At 36.7% G+C, this 20,521-nt stretch overlaps 1 protein-coding gene across 1 annotated transcript in view; it reads left to right on the top strand.

Moving 5' to 3' along the window:
• Positions 1-20,521, top strand: part of LOC6040102 — a 424,546-nt gene that overhangs the window by 69,951 nt on the left and 334,074 nt on the right. Inside the window, exons 3-4 of the mRNA XM_038256474.1 lie at positions 219-2,294; positions 6,940-7,799. Coding sequence (XP_038112402.1) covers positions 469-2,294; positions 6,940-7,799 — 2,686 coding nt within the window. The 5' untranslated portion in view covers positions 219-468. The remainder of the gene's footprint in view (positions 1-218; positions 2,295-6,939; positions 7,800-20,521) is intronic.

Genomic DNA, 20,521 nt, shown 5'->3' with positions numbered 1-20,521 from the left:
GCTATTGCATTGTGTATCGATGGACCGTGTAACGTTGATTGATCACCGTGCAGTGGGTTGCCAATCAAAGTGCTACGAATCGGAATGATTTAGTGGGTGTATGCAATGGGATCCGTATGAATTTTTTTTATCAGTTTTAATTTTTATTGAAATTTCTGACATTTGGCTTAATTTATGACAAAAGATTTTAATCCCTTTCCCTTTTCTTCATATTTCAGATTGACCCCCAACAAAACCCAACACACTGGATCACAAACCCTCCAACGAAGCCCAACCCGCTGCACTTACCGCGCTCGGAATTCCAAAAATGTAATTCCTTATAAATAGTCAATGAGCCTATTGCCGTAATCGCCACCGCCAGAAGAAAGGAAACAGAAGCGAACCCCTCCCCGTACAACTAGATCGTGACCACCTCAACTCACCAACAACCTCTCACACGTGGTCGCCGACGAAAGTGAAAACCCGACCATGGAGAAGTACGTAACGGTGGTCTCCGTGGACGAACAGCCGCCGGCTGGCCAGCCTGCCATCGAAGAGTCGCCACCCCGGGACGCTTCAGCAGATTCACAGTTCGTCACAGTATTGTCCATCAACCACAGCGGTGGGGTGGCCCCACCGGAAGGCGGTGAGGAGTTGGAACCGGAACTGGTTCTGGTGTACCGATTACCCGGGGAGAGACTGGGGTTTGGACTGAAGTTTCAGGGTGGAACTAAGAATAACGAGAAGATTCAGCGGTTGTTCATCCAGTCGTGCGCGGAGAACAGTCCGGCATCGCGGGTTCAGGCCAGTTGGGGGTTTCTGCGGGAGGGTGATGAGATCCTGGAGATTGACGGGGTTAGCGTGACGCGGATGACCCGGATCGAGTGCGTCAAGTGCTTGAAGGAGAGCAATTTGGCGATCAAATTGTTGGTGAGGAACGGCGAGGGGAAGGTACAAAACTTTTACGACGAGAATGGGGACGTTCCAGAGCGGAAGAGTGGTCCGCCGCCACCACCACCGGTTCCGCCGAGGAAGTTAAACAAGCGGAAGATCGTTGAGAAGGTAGCTGAGGAGGCTACGCCAGCGAAACAGATCGTTGAGGTCGTGCATCCTCCGGACGCCGAGGTATACTCGAACCTGTTCTCAGACGACATCAGCGATCTGATCAGCGAATCGGACGACACTGCCAGTACAATCTCCACAGTCATAGACAAGTACTCGATCTGCTCGAGCTTGTCCTCGGAGGATTACACCATTTCCGCGGTTCCAACCAGCTTGGAACTAGCCAAGGCGTTGAAGCCTTTCACCTTGCTTGAGAAGGAGTTCAACCTGGACAACAAGCTGGAGAACGCACTCTTTCCCTTCCCACCTACCACGGTGAACGTGGTCCAGCTGGAGGTCGAAGCCGAACCAAACGAGTACGAGAACGTCACAATCGCAAAGGTCGACGAGAATCGCAACTACGAAAACGTGATCGTCCAGGCCAGCGATCATCAACCGGCAAACTACGAGAACGTTACCATCCAGGCTGTGGTCCCCGAGCCAACCGCCCAACCCTACGAGAACATCGCAATCTCCCAAGACACCAACCAACCGGAATCCTCCGTCTACGAGAACGTCGACCTCAAGGAACCTCCACGACCACTCCCGCGTCAAGTCGAGCCTAAAAAACGCACCAGCGTCGTGGCACCCCCACGCCAAAAAGCCCCCGCCCCTCCAATCCCAAAAACACAACCCACCCACCCACACGAGTTCAACACGATCCAAAGCTGGCTCCAAGAAGCCACCGAAGTGATCCACGAGTGCGCCCTCGCCGACCCCCCCAAGGAACCCACCGTAGACAACCGACCCCGACTGATCGACTTCCACCCCAAGGTCACCACTCCCGCCAAAACAACCACAACGACGATCGCCGTCGACCCAGAACCCGAACCGCCCAAAGAAACCAACAACAGCCCCGAAGTCGTCGTCAAAAAGTGCATCAAAATCGTGGCCACCAACGGATCCTCCTCGAGCCACAACTACATCGAGAGTTCATCATCCTCAGAAGAGGACGAGGACGAGGAACGCTCGTACGAGCCGCGAACGCCGGACGAGTTTGAGGACTCGCTGGGCGGTGGCGATGACGACAGTGGGGCGTTCGACGCGTACAGCGACGAGGACGGGGAGAAGCTTGGACCGCCGGAGATTGTGGCCGGAGGGCCGTCGGAGGCGTACTTTAACTTCCACTGGACGACGACGCTGCTGCCGCCGATCGGGGAGGTCGAGATCGAGGAGGAGTTTTCGTCGCTGGAGAACGCGCAGCAGCAGAGTGGGTGAGTGTTGCGATGGTTGCTGGGTGGGTGGTGGGTTTGAACGAGTTGAATGCAAGTGGGTGGGTAATTGGGTGCTTGTATGAAAGGTACTGTGCAATGAGGGTGGAATGTAGACTGTGGGGGGTTTCCGGGGTTTCACCAGAGTACCGCTGTAAATGTGTTGCATTCAACATTGCAGGCAAGTTGGGTTTCGTTAAATATTCTATGCAACCAGGTTCGAAATAAAAAAAAATCATGCAAAATTTGGTGAAAACAACTATTTTTGTATCAAAAATATTCTAATAAAAATGCCGGAGTTTCTTTTATAAGAATTACAGCAAATGCATAAAAAATCCACTCTTCTGTCTATATTCCATAGTATTCACAGTACACTCAAACCCCGATGGTTTGACACCAACTGTTGTCAAACGAACGGGGTCACTTTTAAGTTTGACACCTCTTTTACACGGAGTTCACACACACTACTGAACGTTTGTTTTGATAGTGTGCGTGAGCGCCGTGTAAAAAGTGACAGTTCGTCACTTTTTAGTTTGACTTTGACCAACCAACGGGGTACAAACTAAAAAAGTGTCAAACGAAAAAGTGACCAACCACCGGGGGTTGAGTGTATGTGTTCCACGATGTGTTCACATTTCGAACATGTAGATACTTGCATGCAATTTTCGTTTCATGCTAAATGTTTTTTTCTGCTCGAATGTTAAGTTTTATTTTCTGTAGGGTAGGGTTGAGTGATCTCCACAGTACATTAAAAAACTAACTTAATCCACCTATGTGGTTGCTACCTTCCTCACTTTTTACCAAAAATGGGTAATATGAGTGGTTTGGACACACATTTCAGCATTTTTTTAGATCCAGAAAAAAGAACACAGATATAACTTATGTGGTAATAACTCGAGACAGGGTTGCCAGATCTTCAATGTTTTGGACTCTTTGAAAAGCCCTTTCAATTGCCTAACCAACGATGGGTCGGATGATGGATCCGGACATAGTTTACATACATTTAAGTGAGATCCGGCTTCAAAAAGTACATAAATTTCACTGAAGTGGTAATAACACGAGACAGGGTTGCCAGATCTTCAATGTTTTTGACTCATTGGAAAGCCCTTTCAATTATCTAACCAACGATGGGTCGGATGATGGATCCGGACATCGTTTACATACATTTAAGTGAGATCCGGATTCAAAAAAGTACATAAATATCACTTATGTGGTAATAACTCGAGACAGGGTTGCCAGATCTTCAATGTTTTGGACTCATTGGAAAGCCCTTTCAATTACCTAACCAACGATGGGTCGGATGATGGATCAGGACATCGTTTACATACATTTAAGTGAGATCCGGCTTCAAAAAAGTACATAAATATCACTTATGTGGTAATAACTCGAGACAGGGTTGCCAGATCTTCAATGTTTTGTACTCATTGGAAAGGCCTTTCAATTATCTAACCAACGATGGGTCGGATGATGGATCAGGACATCGTTTACATACATTTAAGTGAGATCCGGCTTCAAAAAAGTACATAAATATCACTTATGTGGTAATAACTCGAGACAGGGTTGCCAGATCTTCAATGTTTTGGACTCATTGGAAAGCCCTTTCAATTACCTAACTAACGATGGGTCGGATGATGGATCCGGACATCGTTTACATGCATATAATTGAGATCCGGATATTTATGAAAACACATTTTTATACATAACTTTTGAACTACTTATCGAAACTTCAAACAATTCAATAGCGATGTATGGGACCCTAAACCAAGTTGAATGCATTTGGTTCGATCAAAATCGGTTCAGCCAGTGCTGAGAAAACTCAGTGAGAATTTTGGTCACATACATACATACACACACATACACACACACATACACACACACATACACACACACATACACACACAGACATTTGTTCAGTTTTCGATTCTGAGTCGATATGTATTAGGGTGGGTACGGATTTTGAAAAGTTCTCAGATCAAGTTCTGGTGTGGTTCCCCTTGTAGGGCATACCCATAGAGACTCACACGCCAAATTTCAGCTCATTTGGTTGAAAACTGGCTTGTCTCAAGCGGGTTCAAGTTTACATGGAAAATACTATGGGAAATTTAGAATTTTCGTTCATTCGCTCCTGCAGGCCTGGGGAAAACATGTCGAAATTTCTAGGATGGCCAGAAATGAGCGGAATCGTCTGGAGAACAACTTTCCCTAAATGACCAGGTCGATTCGTTCAACCCCCATCGAGCTCAACGGCAATACATCCGGGGTTTTCGGAACCAACGGTTTTCCCCAGAAAGCATCAAATTTTCCTTAGCATGCTATGAATGCTTGATGAACAACGCGACGCCACATGTCAAACAGCTACCACGTGATTGTAAAATTTGCACCATAACAGTTTTTTCTTATTTGGAGGTTTAGAATACAGCTAAATAGTAACAGGATCACCATAAATGATAATTCTATAGTTCAAAAAGTAATAAAAAGTCATTTTTCATAGGCGATGCTAGTTCACGTGGTAGCTGTTTGACATGTGGCGTCGCGTTGTTCATCAAGCATTCATAGCATGCTAAGGAAAATTTGATGCTTTCTGGGGAAAACCGTTGGTTCCGAAAACCCCGGATATATTGCCGTTGAGCTCGATGGGGGTTGAACGAATCGACCTGGTCTCTTAGGGAAAGTTGTTCTCCAGACGATTCCGCTCATTTCTGGCCATCCTAGAAGTTTCTACGTGTTTTTCCCAGGCCTGTAGGAGCGAATGAACGAAAATTCAAAATTTCCCATAGTAAATCCCATGTAAACTTGAACTAGCTTGAGACAAGCCAGTTTTCAACCAAATGAGCTGAAATTTGGCGTGAGAGTCCCTATGGGTATGCCCTACAAGGGGAACCACACCAGAACTTGATCTGAGAACTTTTCAAAATCCGTACCCACCCTAATATGTATACATGAAGGTGGGTCTAGGAGCTTTTAATCAAAAGTTCATTTTCAGAGCAGGATTATAGCCTTACCTCAGTGAGGAAGGCAAAAAGAACTTGTTACTTAATTTAAATTTTATATAACTTTTACTTAAATTGTTTGTATTGACTGTTGATTTTTTTATCTGTCCGAAACTATTAAATATTGTTGAATTCTTCAATATTACTATTCTTTTATGCTTCATGAAAAAAATATATTAAGAGAAAAAACAAATTTAATCTACCTACATGGTTGGTGTCTTCCTCACTTCTAACCAATTAGGGATCACAAATGAGATCCGGAAATAATTTTCATCTGGATTGTACACTTTTTGAAAACAAAGTACGCAGAAAACTTGGTTTTAGGTATTAAACCAACTCCATGGAGTTAGTTCACTAAGATCTAGTCTCAAAAAATATTTACACAGTTGAAAGATCTTCGAGTTTTAAGTGACTTTAGAATTCAATGAATTTTGAAATTATTTTAACCAAATGCTAGTAATTATTTCATCAAAAGTAACAAAATTGTTTTTTACAAGGTTTGCAACTTCTCATCACTCTTTCTTCGATATTGTCTCGAAAAATCAGAAGGCAAAAACATGTTTTTTTTTTCGAAAAGCTTCAATTTTTATGAAAATATATGTGCAATCAACTAGAATCAATATAAAACGCATTTATTGTCTTTTTAAGCAGGATTGATCCAGTTCAAACACATTTTGAATTTGTGTAGAATTTATAAAACAAATATTTAATGCAAAAAAATACTTCGCGAAAATAGGCCAAAACATATTTTTTTTAATTTTTAACAGGTTTTCACAAGCTTTAGAGAAAAAAATATAAGCCATGGTTTGAACATTTGAATGAAAAAAGTGCTCATGTTCGAGTAAATGTCCCATAAGCAAAAATAGCAAGCAGAGAAAAAGCATTTGAAGTTTGTCCCACACATACAGCTTCGTGTTAAGTTTTCGCGAAAAAACTGAATTTTCTCCAGATAATAATATTTCAAATATTTTTAAACTTTCAAATATTTTTAAACGAGCTCAAAAATGCTAATTATGATTATCGATGCAGAAAAATGCATAAATTTTTTGATTTTTTTTTGTTTTCCTGATTTTTTGGAAGAATTTTGATAACGAAAATTTTAAGAATTTGTTTTCTTGGTTTCTATATATTCAAAAAATAAATAAAAAGATTCTGCATCATCACTCACTATGACTGAGAAGATGTTTTTATTAGTTTCTTAAAACATATAAAAAAACTTCGAAAACTAAAACTACGTTTTTTCGGAAATTTAACTTGTTTTTTAAATATAAAAATCAGAATTTTGTTTTCCGTGTACCTTTTTCCGAAAAGTCCTAATCATAACCTACAACTTTGTCAAAGACACCAAAGCGATCAGAAAATCCCTTCTCAAGATTTTCATACATTTACATACTCATTTTGTATGACCAACCCCTTAAAAATTGTATGGAGGCTTGTAAGGAAAAACTAATGATGCAAAATTGCTTCTTTTGAAAAAATTGCTTCCAAATCATAAAATGACAACATAAAAATTGCGTAATTGTAGAGAAGTACTTTACAGTAATCAAAAATATATCGAAAACATTTCTTAAGTTTATCAAACAATTTGAACTTCAAAGTAAACGATAAGATTTTGTATGCACTCGTTTTTTTTAACTTGGATTTTCTCTTCCCCACAGTCCCATCGTCATCATCGACACCGCCGAGGAAACTCTCATCAACGACAGCAACAACAACCAGCATCGCGAACCCAAATCGAAGCTAAACGGCCACCATCACTACGAACGTCCTGCTTCTCCTCCGGAATACCCAGCAGAACCAATAGTCAACCAAGAGGAAGATATTCCGGATGCCATCCCAGAACAACGCGAACCAATTGAGGTCGGTGATCAAGCCACCCAGTCTGACGTGCCTGCCACTATTTCATCAAATGATACCGACGAAGGTGTTCCAGCTGTTGCTGATAAGCACGATGACGATGACGCTATCGTGCCAAACAACGAGCAGATTGTATTGCCAGAAGATGGCACGGCCGCCAGCCAGGTCGTGGAAGAGGTAGCAGATCAGTTGACGAACGAGCTCGTTGGCGATAACGACGTTCCGGAAATGGATGGAGTGGAGAGTGGGTCGGAAGTGACCGCCGCGGTCAAGGTCGAGCAGGACGACGCGGTTGTGGACGAACTGCTGGCGGTTGTCGTGGGCGACTCCGTAGACAGCGACTTTGAGGAACTGGTCAAGGCCCAACTGGACGAGGACGGGAGCGGTGCCGAGCAGCAGATCCAACAGATTCATGAGCGAATCATTGTTGGAATTGAGGGCTCGAGTGGAAGTGAGGAGGAGGACAAGCCAAGTGAGGCAGAAGAAGTGGTGCAAGTTCAGGAGGTAGTCAGTGAAGTGACGGAGGAAGTTCTTGGAAGTGAAGAATTGGAACCACCTTCGGTGGACGTTCCGGACTGCAAGGTGGACTCCGAAGTGACTCCAGAGACGATGGCCAGCGCGGACAACGACTACGAAGACGTGCAGGTCGAAAGTAATCAAGGTAAGTGCTGGGACATATTTATTTATATTTGTACTTCCAGCGAAAATGTTTGCAAACCAAGCAGTTCTTATCAGCTGGCAGGTATGACTATCACAGTTTGTAGGTGTTGTGACTCGTGCCTCGTGAGCGTTTCGAGCAGTAACAAACTTTTGTGCAGGTTACTGGTAGAAAGCAGAGGCGAGCTTATCATGGAAATTTACTTGTTTTGGGTTGATGAGCGCGATAAGATAAGTCAACGTGCAAATTAATTGTGATGGAATGGTCGGGCAATGATGTTTTTGAATGAAATTGTCACGATAAGGCAAGAGTTGGGAATTTTTCTGTGCATTGGGAATGCGTTGCAGCAGAGGGTCAGGTTTTGCTTCTAATTTAAATTCTTTTGTCATCAACTCAACAAATCCACTCAGTCCCCATTAAGTATCACGCCCAGTTTTGCTCTACTCAGAAGGTTACCACCTTTGTTCCTGAGACACAGATAAAACGCGTTCGTAAAATTCCTTGAACCTTGAAGTCCTTAACCAAGAGACCAGACTGACCTCACAATATATCGATCACTATTTTCTAAAGCCCTTGTTAATCACTTCAGCAGCCAACAACAGAAACCACTTTCGATGTAGGTTTCCCCTCAAGAAACTAAACTTTAGAGACCTCCCGTTTCTTCTGCCCACCCCCTGCTGATCCGGTCTATTTAGTAGTACAACACCATCGCCCAGACATAACTCCTCAAAGGTGGTAGGTCTGAAAGGAAACGTCGCTCCATACACACAGAGCGCCGCAGTAAATCTTTTTAGCAAACAAATGACTTAATTGCTGACAGCTAGCAGCAGCTCCACATTTGACTCATGTTCAGGCTGTTGATTTTCGCTTTCAGTTACCCCCTCCCCCACTCAATCTTTTTTTAACTCAAAACTGCAACCTTTGTCAGAGTACTCAGAGTTGAGCTTTTCGAGGGGACACACACACACACCTAGCATCAATAACGATCACTTTAACTTTGGATGCGTGTTGCTGACTGAAGAGCAGGGTTGAGACTTGAGGCTCGTCAGGAGGACGATTTACACGTAGTGATCACGCAGCAAACCAGCGGGGGAGGAAACTGCTAAGGAGACTTTTGCACTACTTCGTGAGCAAAAGGAGCAATCTCAAGTCCAGAATGGGATGAAGTCACGCTGGTTGATCACTTGTCACTTTTTGGTTTCAGGGTTGGTCCGTAATAGTTTAGTGTAAATTAAGTGAAAAAATAACTTTAATTTACTTAGTTTCACGAGATATTTAGCATGTTCGGCATTTCTTGTTAGATTTAAAAAGTAAAGGTTTATTCTATTGAGCAGTTCTCTACGGAATCGGTATTTTTTCTTAATTTTAATTTTTGTATTTTTCAATCCGGCTGAAACTTTTTTGGTGCCTTCGGTATGCCCAAAGAAGCCATTTTGCATTATTAATTTGTCCATATAATTTTCCATACAAATTTGGCAGCTGTCCATACAAAAAATATGTATGAAAATTCAATAATCTGTATCTTTTGAAGGAGTTTTTTGATCGATTTGGTGTCTTCGGCAAAATTGTAGGTATGGATATGGTTTACACTGAAAAAAAATCATACACGGTAAAAAACATTTGGTGATTTCTAATTTCACTTTTTGTCACTAAAACTTGATTAGCAAAAAAACACTATTTTTAATTTTTCTAGTTTTTTATATGTTTTAGAGGACATTAAATGCCAACTTTTCAGAAATTTCCAGAATGGGCAAAAAATCTTTGACCGAGTTATGATTTTTTGAATCAATACATTTTTTTTCAAAAAATCGGAATATTGGTTGCAATTTTTTTTCAATTTCATTTTTCGATGTAAAATCAAATTTGCAATCAAAATGTATTTCAGTGAAATTTTGATAACTATTTTTTTTTCAAAATAGTCGCAGTTATTGATTTTTTAAACATAGTGCCCATGTTTGCCCACTTTTGAAAAAAAATATTTTTGAAAGGCTGAGAAAATTCTCTATATTTTGCTTATTCGGACATTGTTGATACGACCCTTAGTTGCTGAGATATTGCCATGCAAAGGGTTACAAATGATTTTTTTCTAATTCAGTCTGTAGCCGACTATCTTAAACTTGATTATTCAGAGATTCGAATATTTTTCTATACATATTAAAAAAATCTAATCATAAAAAAATTTCTTTTTTAAATTTAAGTTTGACCTAAAATAAATTGATTTCGACCAGTTAATTGACTGGTACACAATAAAAAATTGTATAAATTTGGAAGGTGACACATGGAAAGGTGTAATGTTACATCTTACACCGAATAATATTACCTCAGTTCAAATTGAAAATGTAGCATTACACAGCAAAACAAAGTTGAATTTTGAAATATTGAAAATTTGGCATGATGAATATTAGCTAAACAATGTGTGAAAATGTGAACCTGATGAACATTCACCAGAAACTGATGAAAATTCACCATTTTCTGATGTAATATTACACCTTTTTTGACACAAAATCTTTTACCATTTCCTGATGAATATTACCATAATTTTTTTCTGTGTACATAATAAAAGAGGTAGATTTACACATTTTTAGATGGCAAATTACATACTTTTCTGACATAAAGGATGTACTCATTCCCAGATGATATAATAAAATGATTTTTTAACTGTGAAAACTGTGTTTGAATTAGTCAGCTGTTGAAAGGTACCCCATGTCTCATCTTAGGTTTATAACTGCACTGATGTTTTTGCCAAAACTATCCAATAAATGAAATGAAATTGAATATCTTTACCTTGCGGTTTCTATAATATACTAATTCATACATAACCCTCTACTGCCCAAATTTTTTTTCGATTTTTTTTATTTTTTCCATGTTCAGGAGGTCATTTTGAGCAACTTTTGTTCTACGAAAAACTTTACTTCTCTTGTTTTATGTTTTTTCTTATTTTATTTCAGTATTTTTATTTGCATTTATCTTGTTTAGTTTATCTTTGTTTTTGGTAGTATTTGGCCTTTTCTACCACCTCCTATCATAACATTTTGCCTATCTTATTTTTTTCATGTTTCTACAGTCACTTTTTCAATTTTTTGCATTTTTTCACATTTTCCGCTATAGAATGATACCATTATCATTTAAATTGTGAAAAATGCTAAGAGGCGTAGTCTGGGACACTACACAAATTACTGCATACTTATTTTTACTTAAAATATAGGAAATGTTAGTAAAAAACACAGCCAAAGTTGACCCTTAATTTTTTTAAAAACATTGGCAAAGTCACATTAAACAAGTAAAACTTCCAACCTTAAAATTTTCTAAAATTTAAAGTGTTCTTCTTTCCAATGCTTTTTAAAGATCAAAAATTGGTTGAAAATGGATTTTTGGCAATTTTTCAGATCAAAGCCCGTCTAAAGGCGGGGTTAGGTTGTAGAGGGTTAATATTGGCATTGTTTAGAGCATAAGCACTTTAAAAAGTACATATTTTTAAAGTTAAAGTTAAGATAAGTAGGTACATGTAATGACATCCGAAGTATGTACATGTAATGACATCTCAATCTTATCCTTCTAGTTTTTATGTTGCTTCATTCATGGTTTTATTTAATGATTCATACTTTCCTCATTTTTTTAAATGTTTTTGCATCCTTGAAAAAAGGCAATATTTCAAATATATAATTTTTGGTTTATTCTTCGGTTTTTTTTTTTGCAGAAACCAATCAATCAATCAATCATTTTTTCAACATTGCATTGGCCAAATTTGACTGAAAACAATCTAAAATGCATTTTTCCGCATTCATTGTCATAATTCGCATGGTTGGGCTTGTATAAAAATATGTTGAATTATTATGAAATTCTGTACACAGTACAGCACGGCAAAAAAAAATCGTCAATTTTTAGTTATTTTGGATCCATGAGTTTTAATAGTAGTTTATGCAACAAGTTGCAAAAAGAAGATTTTTTCAGCACGTGTAGTACATTTATACGACAAGTGCTGAAAAAATCAAGGTTTGCAACGAGTTCCATACAACATTTTTTGCATTTCTGAAAAACACCAATTGAGTGAAATTATTAAGTTCATGTATTTTGTCAATAAACCGTTTAAAACAAAAAAAAAATGTTGAAAAGTATTACTTTTCAAACCATTTCAGTGCTGAAAAGTAGAACTTTTCAGCATTTGGAATGACAGGAAAAGTAGGAAGTTTCAAGACTGAATTGCAAAAAAAACACTTAATTCATTCAAAAATTTAATGTATCATTTTTGCCTTCCTCACCTTACTGAGGAAAGGCTATAAAATCACTCGAAAACTGAACTTCTCAATTAGACCTCCTAGACCCACCTTCATGTATACCTATCGACTCAGAATCGAATTCTGAGCAAATGTCTGTGTGTGTGTGTGTAGGGATGTGTACCAAAAAATATGCACTCGATTATCTCAGCACTGGCTTAACCGATTTGGACCGTTTTGGTCTCATTCGATTCGTCTTGGGGTCTCATAAGTCCCTATTGAAAATTATGAAGTTTAGTAAAGTACTTCAAAAGTTATGCTAAAAAAACGATTTTGACTAAAGTCCGGAAGATTGTAAAAAGGGTGGTTTTTGTAAGAAACCCCAGCACGTTATACATTTTTAGAAAGGTATTTAAAAGACCTTTCCAACGCGACCAATACATTGAAGATCTGACAACCCTATCAAAAGTTATTAGCAATTAAGTGTTATTTATGCACTTTTTGGAAGCCGGATCTCAGATATCACGATGAAAACGTTGTCCGGATCTATCATGCAACCCGTCGTTGAACAGGTAATCAAAAGACCTTTCCAACGCGTCCAAAACATTGAAGATCTGACAACCCTATCAAAAGTTATAAGCACTTAAGAGTTATTTATACACTTTTTGGAGGCTAGTTCTCAGATATTTAGATGAAAACGTATTCCAAATATATCATGCGACCTATCTTTGGATAGCTAATTTAAAGACCTTCCCACGAGCGTGTCTATTTTGAGTAGCATTACCCTTTGAATGAGAGGAAGGCACCAGCCACCTAAGGGTGGATTAAGTAAAGTTTTTTTTAAATAGATCCAGCCTAATAAAGTGTGTAATTTAAACATAACGCAGTTAACTTTTGTTACAGTTATCAAATTAACAAAAGTATTGCAATCAAATAACCAATGTATTTAAATCAAGATTCTGAGATTTGACTTTAAAAATGAAAAAAAAAAGTTCAAATGCCCATGCCTCTCATAAGTGTTTTAGATCTTTGATCTTGTTTAATATTTTTGATGTAATTTAATTATTTTCTTGAATGTTCCTGATAAATTTAAAATTATTTTGATGAGATCAGGAAGATACAAGATTATTATTTTCAATATATTGAGGTCCATAAAATTGTATGCAGACTGTTAAGTTGATAAGTTTTTGACTAAGTGAAAATATGAATAAAGTTTCATCCAGATAAAATATCAGATGACACATTGGTTACCAAAAAAACGTGAAAAAATATGTTTCTACCAATCTTTACAAACTTATCAGGATTTGTTGATGTTAGGTCTAGATTTCAATGATCATGTAAAGCTTAATAACATAGTTTGATAGTTCAGCTCTTCGCTATAATAAAATAAAAAGCTGAAATCAAAATATTTTAGCAGGAAGAAATTTGGCATATTTCTTTGAAATATAATTTATGATCAAGTTAGGGAATGCTTGATCATAAATTATATTTCAAAGAAATATGCCAAATTTCTTTATGATCAAGTTAGGGAACGCCGAGCCGAACCAGAGTTTATGGCTGAAAGGCTCGTTAATAAAGACAACTAACTTACTAAGTGAGGGAATGTTTTTAAATTTCATCCCTGATCCCAGATTCCTCCCCGTCACGTGTCCATGTCGTACGAAATCCGTTGAACCCCTCCGTCACAAGTAAATGTCAAGACATTGGTCCAGACCAACATTACCATCAGCCTCAAACCAGAACCGGATCGACCCCAACAGCTCCGTGCGTTCGTGTTCGAACGAGCAATTAAACTTTTTGACGTTATGGGGTGATAAATATATGAGTGCCGAGATTAGTTGCTTCTTCGCTACCAGACGTGCTCTATTTTTCAAGGTTTTTTCCCCCTTTTGCGTTCGTCATATTGCTCCTCACAAACTCCGTTTGTCACGTGTTTCGAGCGGGGCGAAAGTGCCTCGAACGTTTGGGTCAAAACTGGGGCATGTTTCACCTTTCCTCAAGGAGGATTGAGGACCGGGATATTAATGGGAGTGACATTGAACGGTGCACCGAACGCTGATAATAACCCTCCTTTCCCTCACTCTTCAAGTTGACTAGCTGTAGTTGAAAGGGGTTAGCAATTTGACATGGACATGGACACAAATCCACTGTCAAGCCAAGTCCGGACGATGATGACGGAATCGGGTCAAATGTGACAAATCGCCATATTTGCTCTTTTACTATTGCGGATTGCGGTTCAATTGGGTTCCGCTGTAATGGCTTTGTTTGGGTGGTTTACTGTACGGACAATTAGCATACAAATATCGGCATTCATACTTGAGCGAGGAGGGCGATTAATGACGGCGATTGTTGGTAATGTCCGTAGCTTAAGAGGATTTGAATTGGTGGCATAAGTCAGCGAGTTGCTATTGTGCGATTTTCAATCAATTAAATTTTATACGAAAGATAAACATTCGATTTTTATTCTTTTCTGGAGCTATTTGATTTGTCCATACAAGTCTCCTTGCAATTTTGGCAGCTGTCGATACTATGACAATATGTAAAGAACTGTATCTTGAAAACATTTTTTGTTATCGTAGTGGTGACTTGGTCAAAGTTGAAATATTGCAGTAGACTGCTCAGAAAAAAATGCTAACGTGGAATTTGTTTCCAGAAAACTTCAAAATTTTAATGAAAAATATTATATTTTTAGCTGAAAAAAATAAATAAATATAAAATAAATTTATTATTTTTATATTTTTAAACCATTTTTAGCAAAAAATACCAAGTCGATCAGAAAATTCCTTCAAAAGACATTTTTTTAATATTTAAAAACTATGTTTGTGTGGTCAGCTGCCAAAATTGTATTTCAAAACCATAGCCATAATTTTGTTTGGCTCCAACACGCCATGTATTAAAAGAAAAAAATCTGCTAAACCGGAAATACTAAATAAGCGTTGCTTGAAGAATATACATAAAATAAAATTCTTAAATCAAGGGTTTCCAAAAGCGTGTATTACTTGCCAGTCTGCCAATTAGTTACTCAAATTACTGGTCCAAAATGATTAATTACATAAATTACTTAATTACTTTTCACTACGATAAAAAAAACATTTAATTTATATTTAAGTATTCATTCCTACGGTTCAAAACTAAATTATTTATAAAAAGATTATTCGATAGCTCTTTCAATAATTATTCTGTTTACTTTGTTTTTTCACGTATAATTTTTATTAAAAAATAGATATAGGCGTTCAAACGTCAAAAATGCCCCCAACTAGAGGGCGCTGAAACTTTGAGTGATGTTTACATGATATCCTACAGCGAGTTAATTGGTTTGAAATTTGGAATTTTTTATTTTATTATAAAATTGACATTTGTATTTAACTATACAATTTTTCGGTAAAAAATAAGTAGCTCAATTGATATCTACAGTTTTTTTAATAGGTCTTATAAACATATGAAACACTTAAGTAGACTAGGCTTAAGTTTTTGAAGTCATGTTTGTCCTAAAAGCAAAAAAAAAAATTTACTGTTTTACTTCAATTCGACGTCGTCGTGCTACCTTGTCGCACCCGCCATTTTGACGTTCCGAGAAAAACGCGTTTTAATGTTTGACCTTGAATATTCAAAAACGAGAGCACGCAATGTAAACAATAACAAACACGTTTTGTTTGGCTCACCATTCTGTGCATTGTCCCAAAGTTTGATTGAAGTTGGTTGCTGGAGTCCCGAGTTATTATTACAAATGTTTACGGTAGTCTAGCTTGTACGTGCGACAAACGCATCCTGACTTTCCTGGCCTGAAATCCCATTGGCCTTTTGTCGCACTTACATCAATTTTCATGGAGTGACAAGATAGCACGACAAGATTGAAACTACTTTCATATGTAAAGTGACAAAAATGCACGGAGTTTTTTCGGTTTTTGTTGGATATCTCAGGATTGAAATCGAATTTTGGGGATCTGTGAAGGTCAAAAGGTGAGGCATTGTGAGCTGCACAAAATGGCGTTCTTAACTCAATTTGGCTCAAAAATGCACGTACGACAAGTTAGCACGATGGCGACGAATTTATGAATTTCAATAATATTTTCAGCTTCAAAGTCGAATGCCATTAATATATAGAATTTGTTGTAAAAAAGGCCCCCTGATTATTTGAGCTAAACAAAAACTTTGACAAATATTTGCAGCGGAAATTTATCAAAATAACGCTAAGTTTTAAAACGTTTTTCAAACATTGGTTTGACATTACTTTGCATTTTTTTTCTGAAGCATATTTAAAAAATCTGTTACTGAATATACAGATAATGGGGAACGTGACATTAACATTGGATTCAATTGCATCTGAATATTAGTTGATTTTAATTTCACTGAGTTTGATTTTTACCATTGAAACATTTGTCTCAGAAATATTTGGAAATTTTCGGGAAAATAGCTAATATCTTAATAGAGAGACATTACAGGACTGCCAATTTCTGCAGATGATGAAAAAAAATATAAAAAAAACTTATTTTTATTTTTATTGATTTTTAAATGGCCATGTTTATTTCAATGATAATTGAAGAACATTTTGGTTTTAAATATTTGATCCACAAAAACTTCAAATAATTTTGGCTGCCTATAAGAAGGAAAAGCATAAAAAATTAATTGATTCTAATGTAGTTCTTGCAAAAAAAAAAAAACATATTTTTATAATAACTTAATAAAAATGAATAGATTTCGGATTCACAAAACATTTTTTACTGGGTAATATATCATGGCCCTTAGTTGTTAATCAGTTCGATAAACAACATGATAAAAATAAATTTTAGGAGAGTTTTTAGAGAGAACTATGGTGAATAAGGCCTTCTACATACAAAATCAGTTTTTTGTAATCTTTGTGTTTCACTCTTATTTGAAATCAATAAGATTCTGTTATAATAGATTATATATAAAAAGTAAATAGTTTTGTTGAAAAAGTACAATTTAAAAAAAATCAATTACTGTAGTTACTCAAAAATTACTTTAATTACCAATTAATTACTTTAAATTACCCTAATTACCATGAATTACTAAGTAATTAAAGAATTACCTAATTACCAGCTAAAAATCAAAGTAATTATTAATTACTTGCCAGTCTGAGGCCTTGCTGGAAACCCTTGTCTAAAATTAAATTTTATGAAAATTACGAATAGTTCTAAATTAATATTGTTACTCTTAACTGACATTCTTTGAAAATTATTGATTGCATGACATCGTTTTATTATGTGAAATGCATTTTACAACCTTTTGCTTTTGAAGTAAGTATTAAAAATGGCTTGAATTCGGTTTGCTCCGCTTCCTCCTTTTGTGGCCAGACTCAAGGGAAATTTACCTGCAAAAACAATGACTGCTGTCTTGAGAAAAATAAAAAAAGACATAGACATTAATCTGGCTCTTTCAGCGGATCGTTTTGCTCAAAAATAATTTAAACTATTTAATTAAAAAAACGATGTTTATTTCGGGATTTGATAAAATTCTGGGAATTCAGTCCAGATTTTCATTTTCTAAAACTTTTGATCTTGCATTTGATTCAATTTCGATAAAAAAAAAGTGTGGAATCTTTGCAAAATTTGTTCACTACTTTGAAGTCCACTAAAAATTTATGACAAGTTTTTTTCCTCAACCCCTTAGAATTTAATACGTTTTTAACTATTTAAGACATTGTAAATCACGTTTATTTTTGTATTTGTAATCAAAAAGAGCACTTTCAGGCATTATTAAAACTTTGAATTTTACTACCCATTATCAAAATAGACTGTTTTCATGATTTTTTTTTGTTATTTTTGGATGGTAGTATGACTTTTACAATTTATGAAGCAATACTGCATAGATGTTTTTTTCAAAAAGTTAAAAATTAGGCTTGAAATTTTAAATGTAGTGTTTTGCCTCCATCTTTCTCGACAAAAATAAAAAAAAGAATTAAATACTTGTCCTATATTTTTTCACGGCAATTATTTAAATATTTAAGGTAAATAAAATTTAAGAATTTTCCCCATTTGACTATTGCGTAAATGTTTTATGTAATAAATCATAATAATGACAATTATAGCTTAACTAATATAACGTAGATCAATTGAATTATTAGATGAAGTCAAAAAAAAACCTTGAAAATATCAAATACCATATGAAAACTAAGTGTGATGAAAAATAAAAAAAAGAAGAGAAACCTAAAAAAAGAGAAAAAAATAATGTTTTTAGAAAACGTTGCAATTTTTGAAATTTCGCAAAAAAAGTTCTGTTGAGGGTTTATACAAATTGTAGTTTTTGGATAATATTCTCCGATTTATTTACATTATTTTTTATAAATTCAACTAATCATCTTAATTTTACACCGGAAAAGAGTTCAATATGAGCAAAAGAAAATCCTCCCAAGATGAGCTGACAAGAAGATTTATTTTCCAATTCCCCAGCCAGCCGGAAGGCAAAACTCTTTCTAAACCATCAACATCCAGTAACGAGCCACTTCCAACTCTACTGGAGAAGCTTTTCTAACGTGGTGTTCTGCTTCTGCTCCGGTTGATTAGTAGCTGCTGCAGCAAAACTGCCAAATGAAAAACATTTTATTTCCTCTCTGTGTGGAATTGTGTGTGTGAGAGTTACTGGGCAATTTTTCCTTCTCGAGGAAAAAAAAAGCCGAAAAGAAAACAGATCATGATGATGCAATATGAAACTCTGCAGGAGAGCGGGGAGGAACAACTGCGATAAGACAATTGCAACTTAGTTTTGAGCGGAAAACTAAATAAAAAATGTTTTCTTTTTTTGCTGTAACGAGAAGTGTCTAGGAAGACAAGAAATATCTATCGAGAAAGAACTGTTAGATTTGCTGCATCGTGACGAAGTCACGACACTGCTCTGCTGCGGGAGATTCGAGGAAGAAGGTAAATCAAATCTGATTCCACTCGAGTTGCAACTTCCCCCCTGGCAGCGCTAAACGGGAGGAAAATTGAGCGGGATGCAGCAGCTTGGAATGCACTTCCAGAAGAGTGGGGTTGACTGCACTTTTTATGAACAATTTTATTTATAATTTTTAAAATTATTATTTTAAATTATTTGTTTGTAAAAGTTTGTGTTGAAGATTTAGACAGAATTCTATTCAAGCCCACACGCCCTCAAGGCAACAAAACTCTTTGAATCCGCAGCATCCAAAGAAAAGAAGCGGAAATCCCTAGAAAATACAAGTGGTGGAATGTTTATTTTTCCCGGATTACTTTTTTCCAAGATCAATTCTCAAACTGCATCGGTCCGTGCGTCAGCAGAAGCAGCGATGCAGTTGCAGAAAATTGCAAAAGCTTCCCAAGAGTCTCGGAAGCTGAAGCAGGGAAAATATTGTTCCAGCAAAGAAAAATACTTGATCAGTGCCAATCAGGGTGAGAGCAGTTCAGTCGAGGAATTCGAGATCTTGGAAATCGAAAATTCCCCGTTACAAAGAACAATTTACAAATAAATAACAAAGTTACCTAAGCGTGTCAGATCATCTCAACTTTGCAAACAAAATTCCAGAAAATTGAAATTATAGAAACATCCTTTGTCTAGTGCTTCCAGATCTTTTCTCAAAACAGACTCCAGCCAAAAAAGTACAACAATTTGTGCCCAAAAAGATGCAAATATTGCATGTTTTTATTGAGCTCGCATTTCAAGCAAGCAATTCGCGCATAATTCAAACTGGTTTCAACTGAACATTTGAGCAGCTGCTGCTAGTTACCGGGAATCCCTGCGCTCATAGTGGTCGATGGAAGATGATGCTGGTGTGAAAATATTTTCACACTCCCGCTTTTGTCGCTATAAATGGAGCGATTTACAATAGTAATAAGTGTGTTTTCTTGTAAGAAACGAATTGACATCGATTGGTTGCCATTTGGTTCAAATGATATTTGTTAAATGTGTTTTGTTTTGCGCCTTTTCGTTCAAGTTATATATTTGTGTTATTCTCACCTGTTATGAATTTTAAAACAAAAAGCTTTGTATTTTTTTAGCAAGGCTGTTGCAAATATTATCATAAGCTTTTGTAATATTACTTAAAAAAGAGGTATTATTGAACAAGCCAAGTTTTCAACCATCCAAAATTCAACTTTTTTTTTCTTAATACCGAATAAAGTTTTTTTTCACAAAAACTTTTGTTACATATTTTGGAAACTAATTATTTAAAAACACCTGAACTAGTGTGAAATATTTTTAAAACAATTTTTTCATTTAAATGTTGAAACTTTGGCTTGTTATTTCAGTTTTTATTTTTTTCTGTGAAGTTTTTCTAAATTGCAAGAAACCTAATTCATAATTTTTAAAACATACTCAATTAATTGCAATTTAAAATATTATATCAACAAAAAGCACCCCTGCAAAAACTAATTCCGAAAAACTGGGATACTGTCCTATAATTTTCTCTTTTTGACTTTGTTAATCTGACTGCTTGTTGCTGAGATACATCCTCTTGAAACTAAAATTTTGTAAATAAATAAGCTCTCATTTTTCAACTAGTGATATCTTAGATTTTTTGACTTTCAATTTTAAACT

The sequence above is a fragment of the Culex quinquefasciatus genome, chromosome 2 (genome assembly GCF_015732765.1).
Source record: "Culex quinquefasciatus strain JHB chromosome 2, VPISU_Cqui_1.0_pri_paternal, whole genome shotgun sequence".
In the NCBI taxonomy this organism is placed as follows: Eukaryota; Metazoa; Arthropoda; class Insecta; order Diptera; family Culicidae; genus Culex; species Culex quinquefasciatus.
Note: the sequence above shows the minus strand (reverse complement) of the source record. Positions and strands in the feature narration are given on the sequence as shown.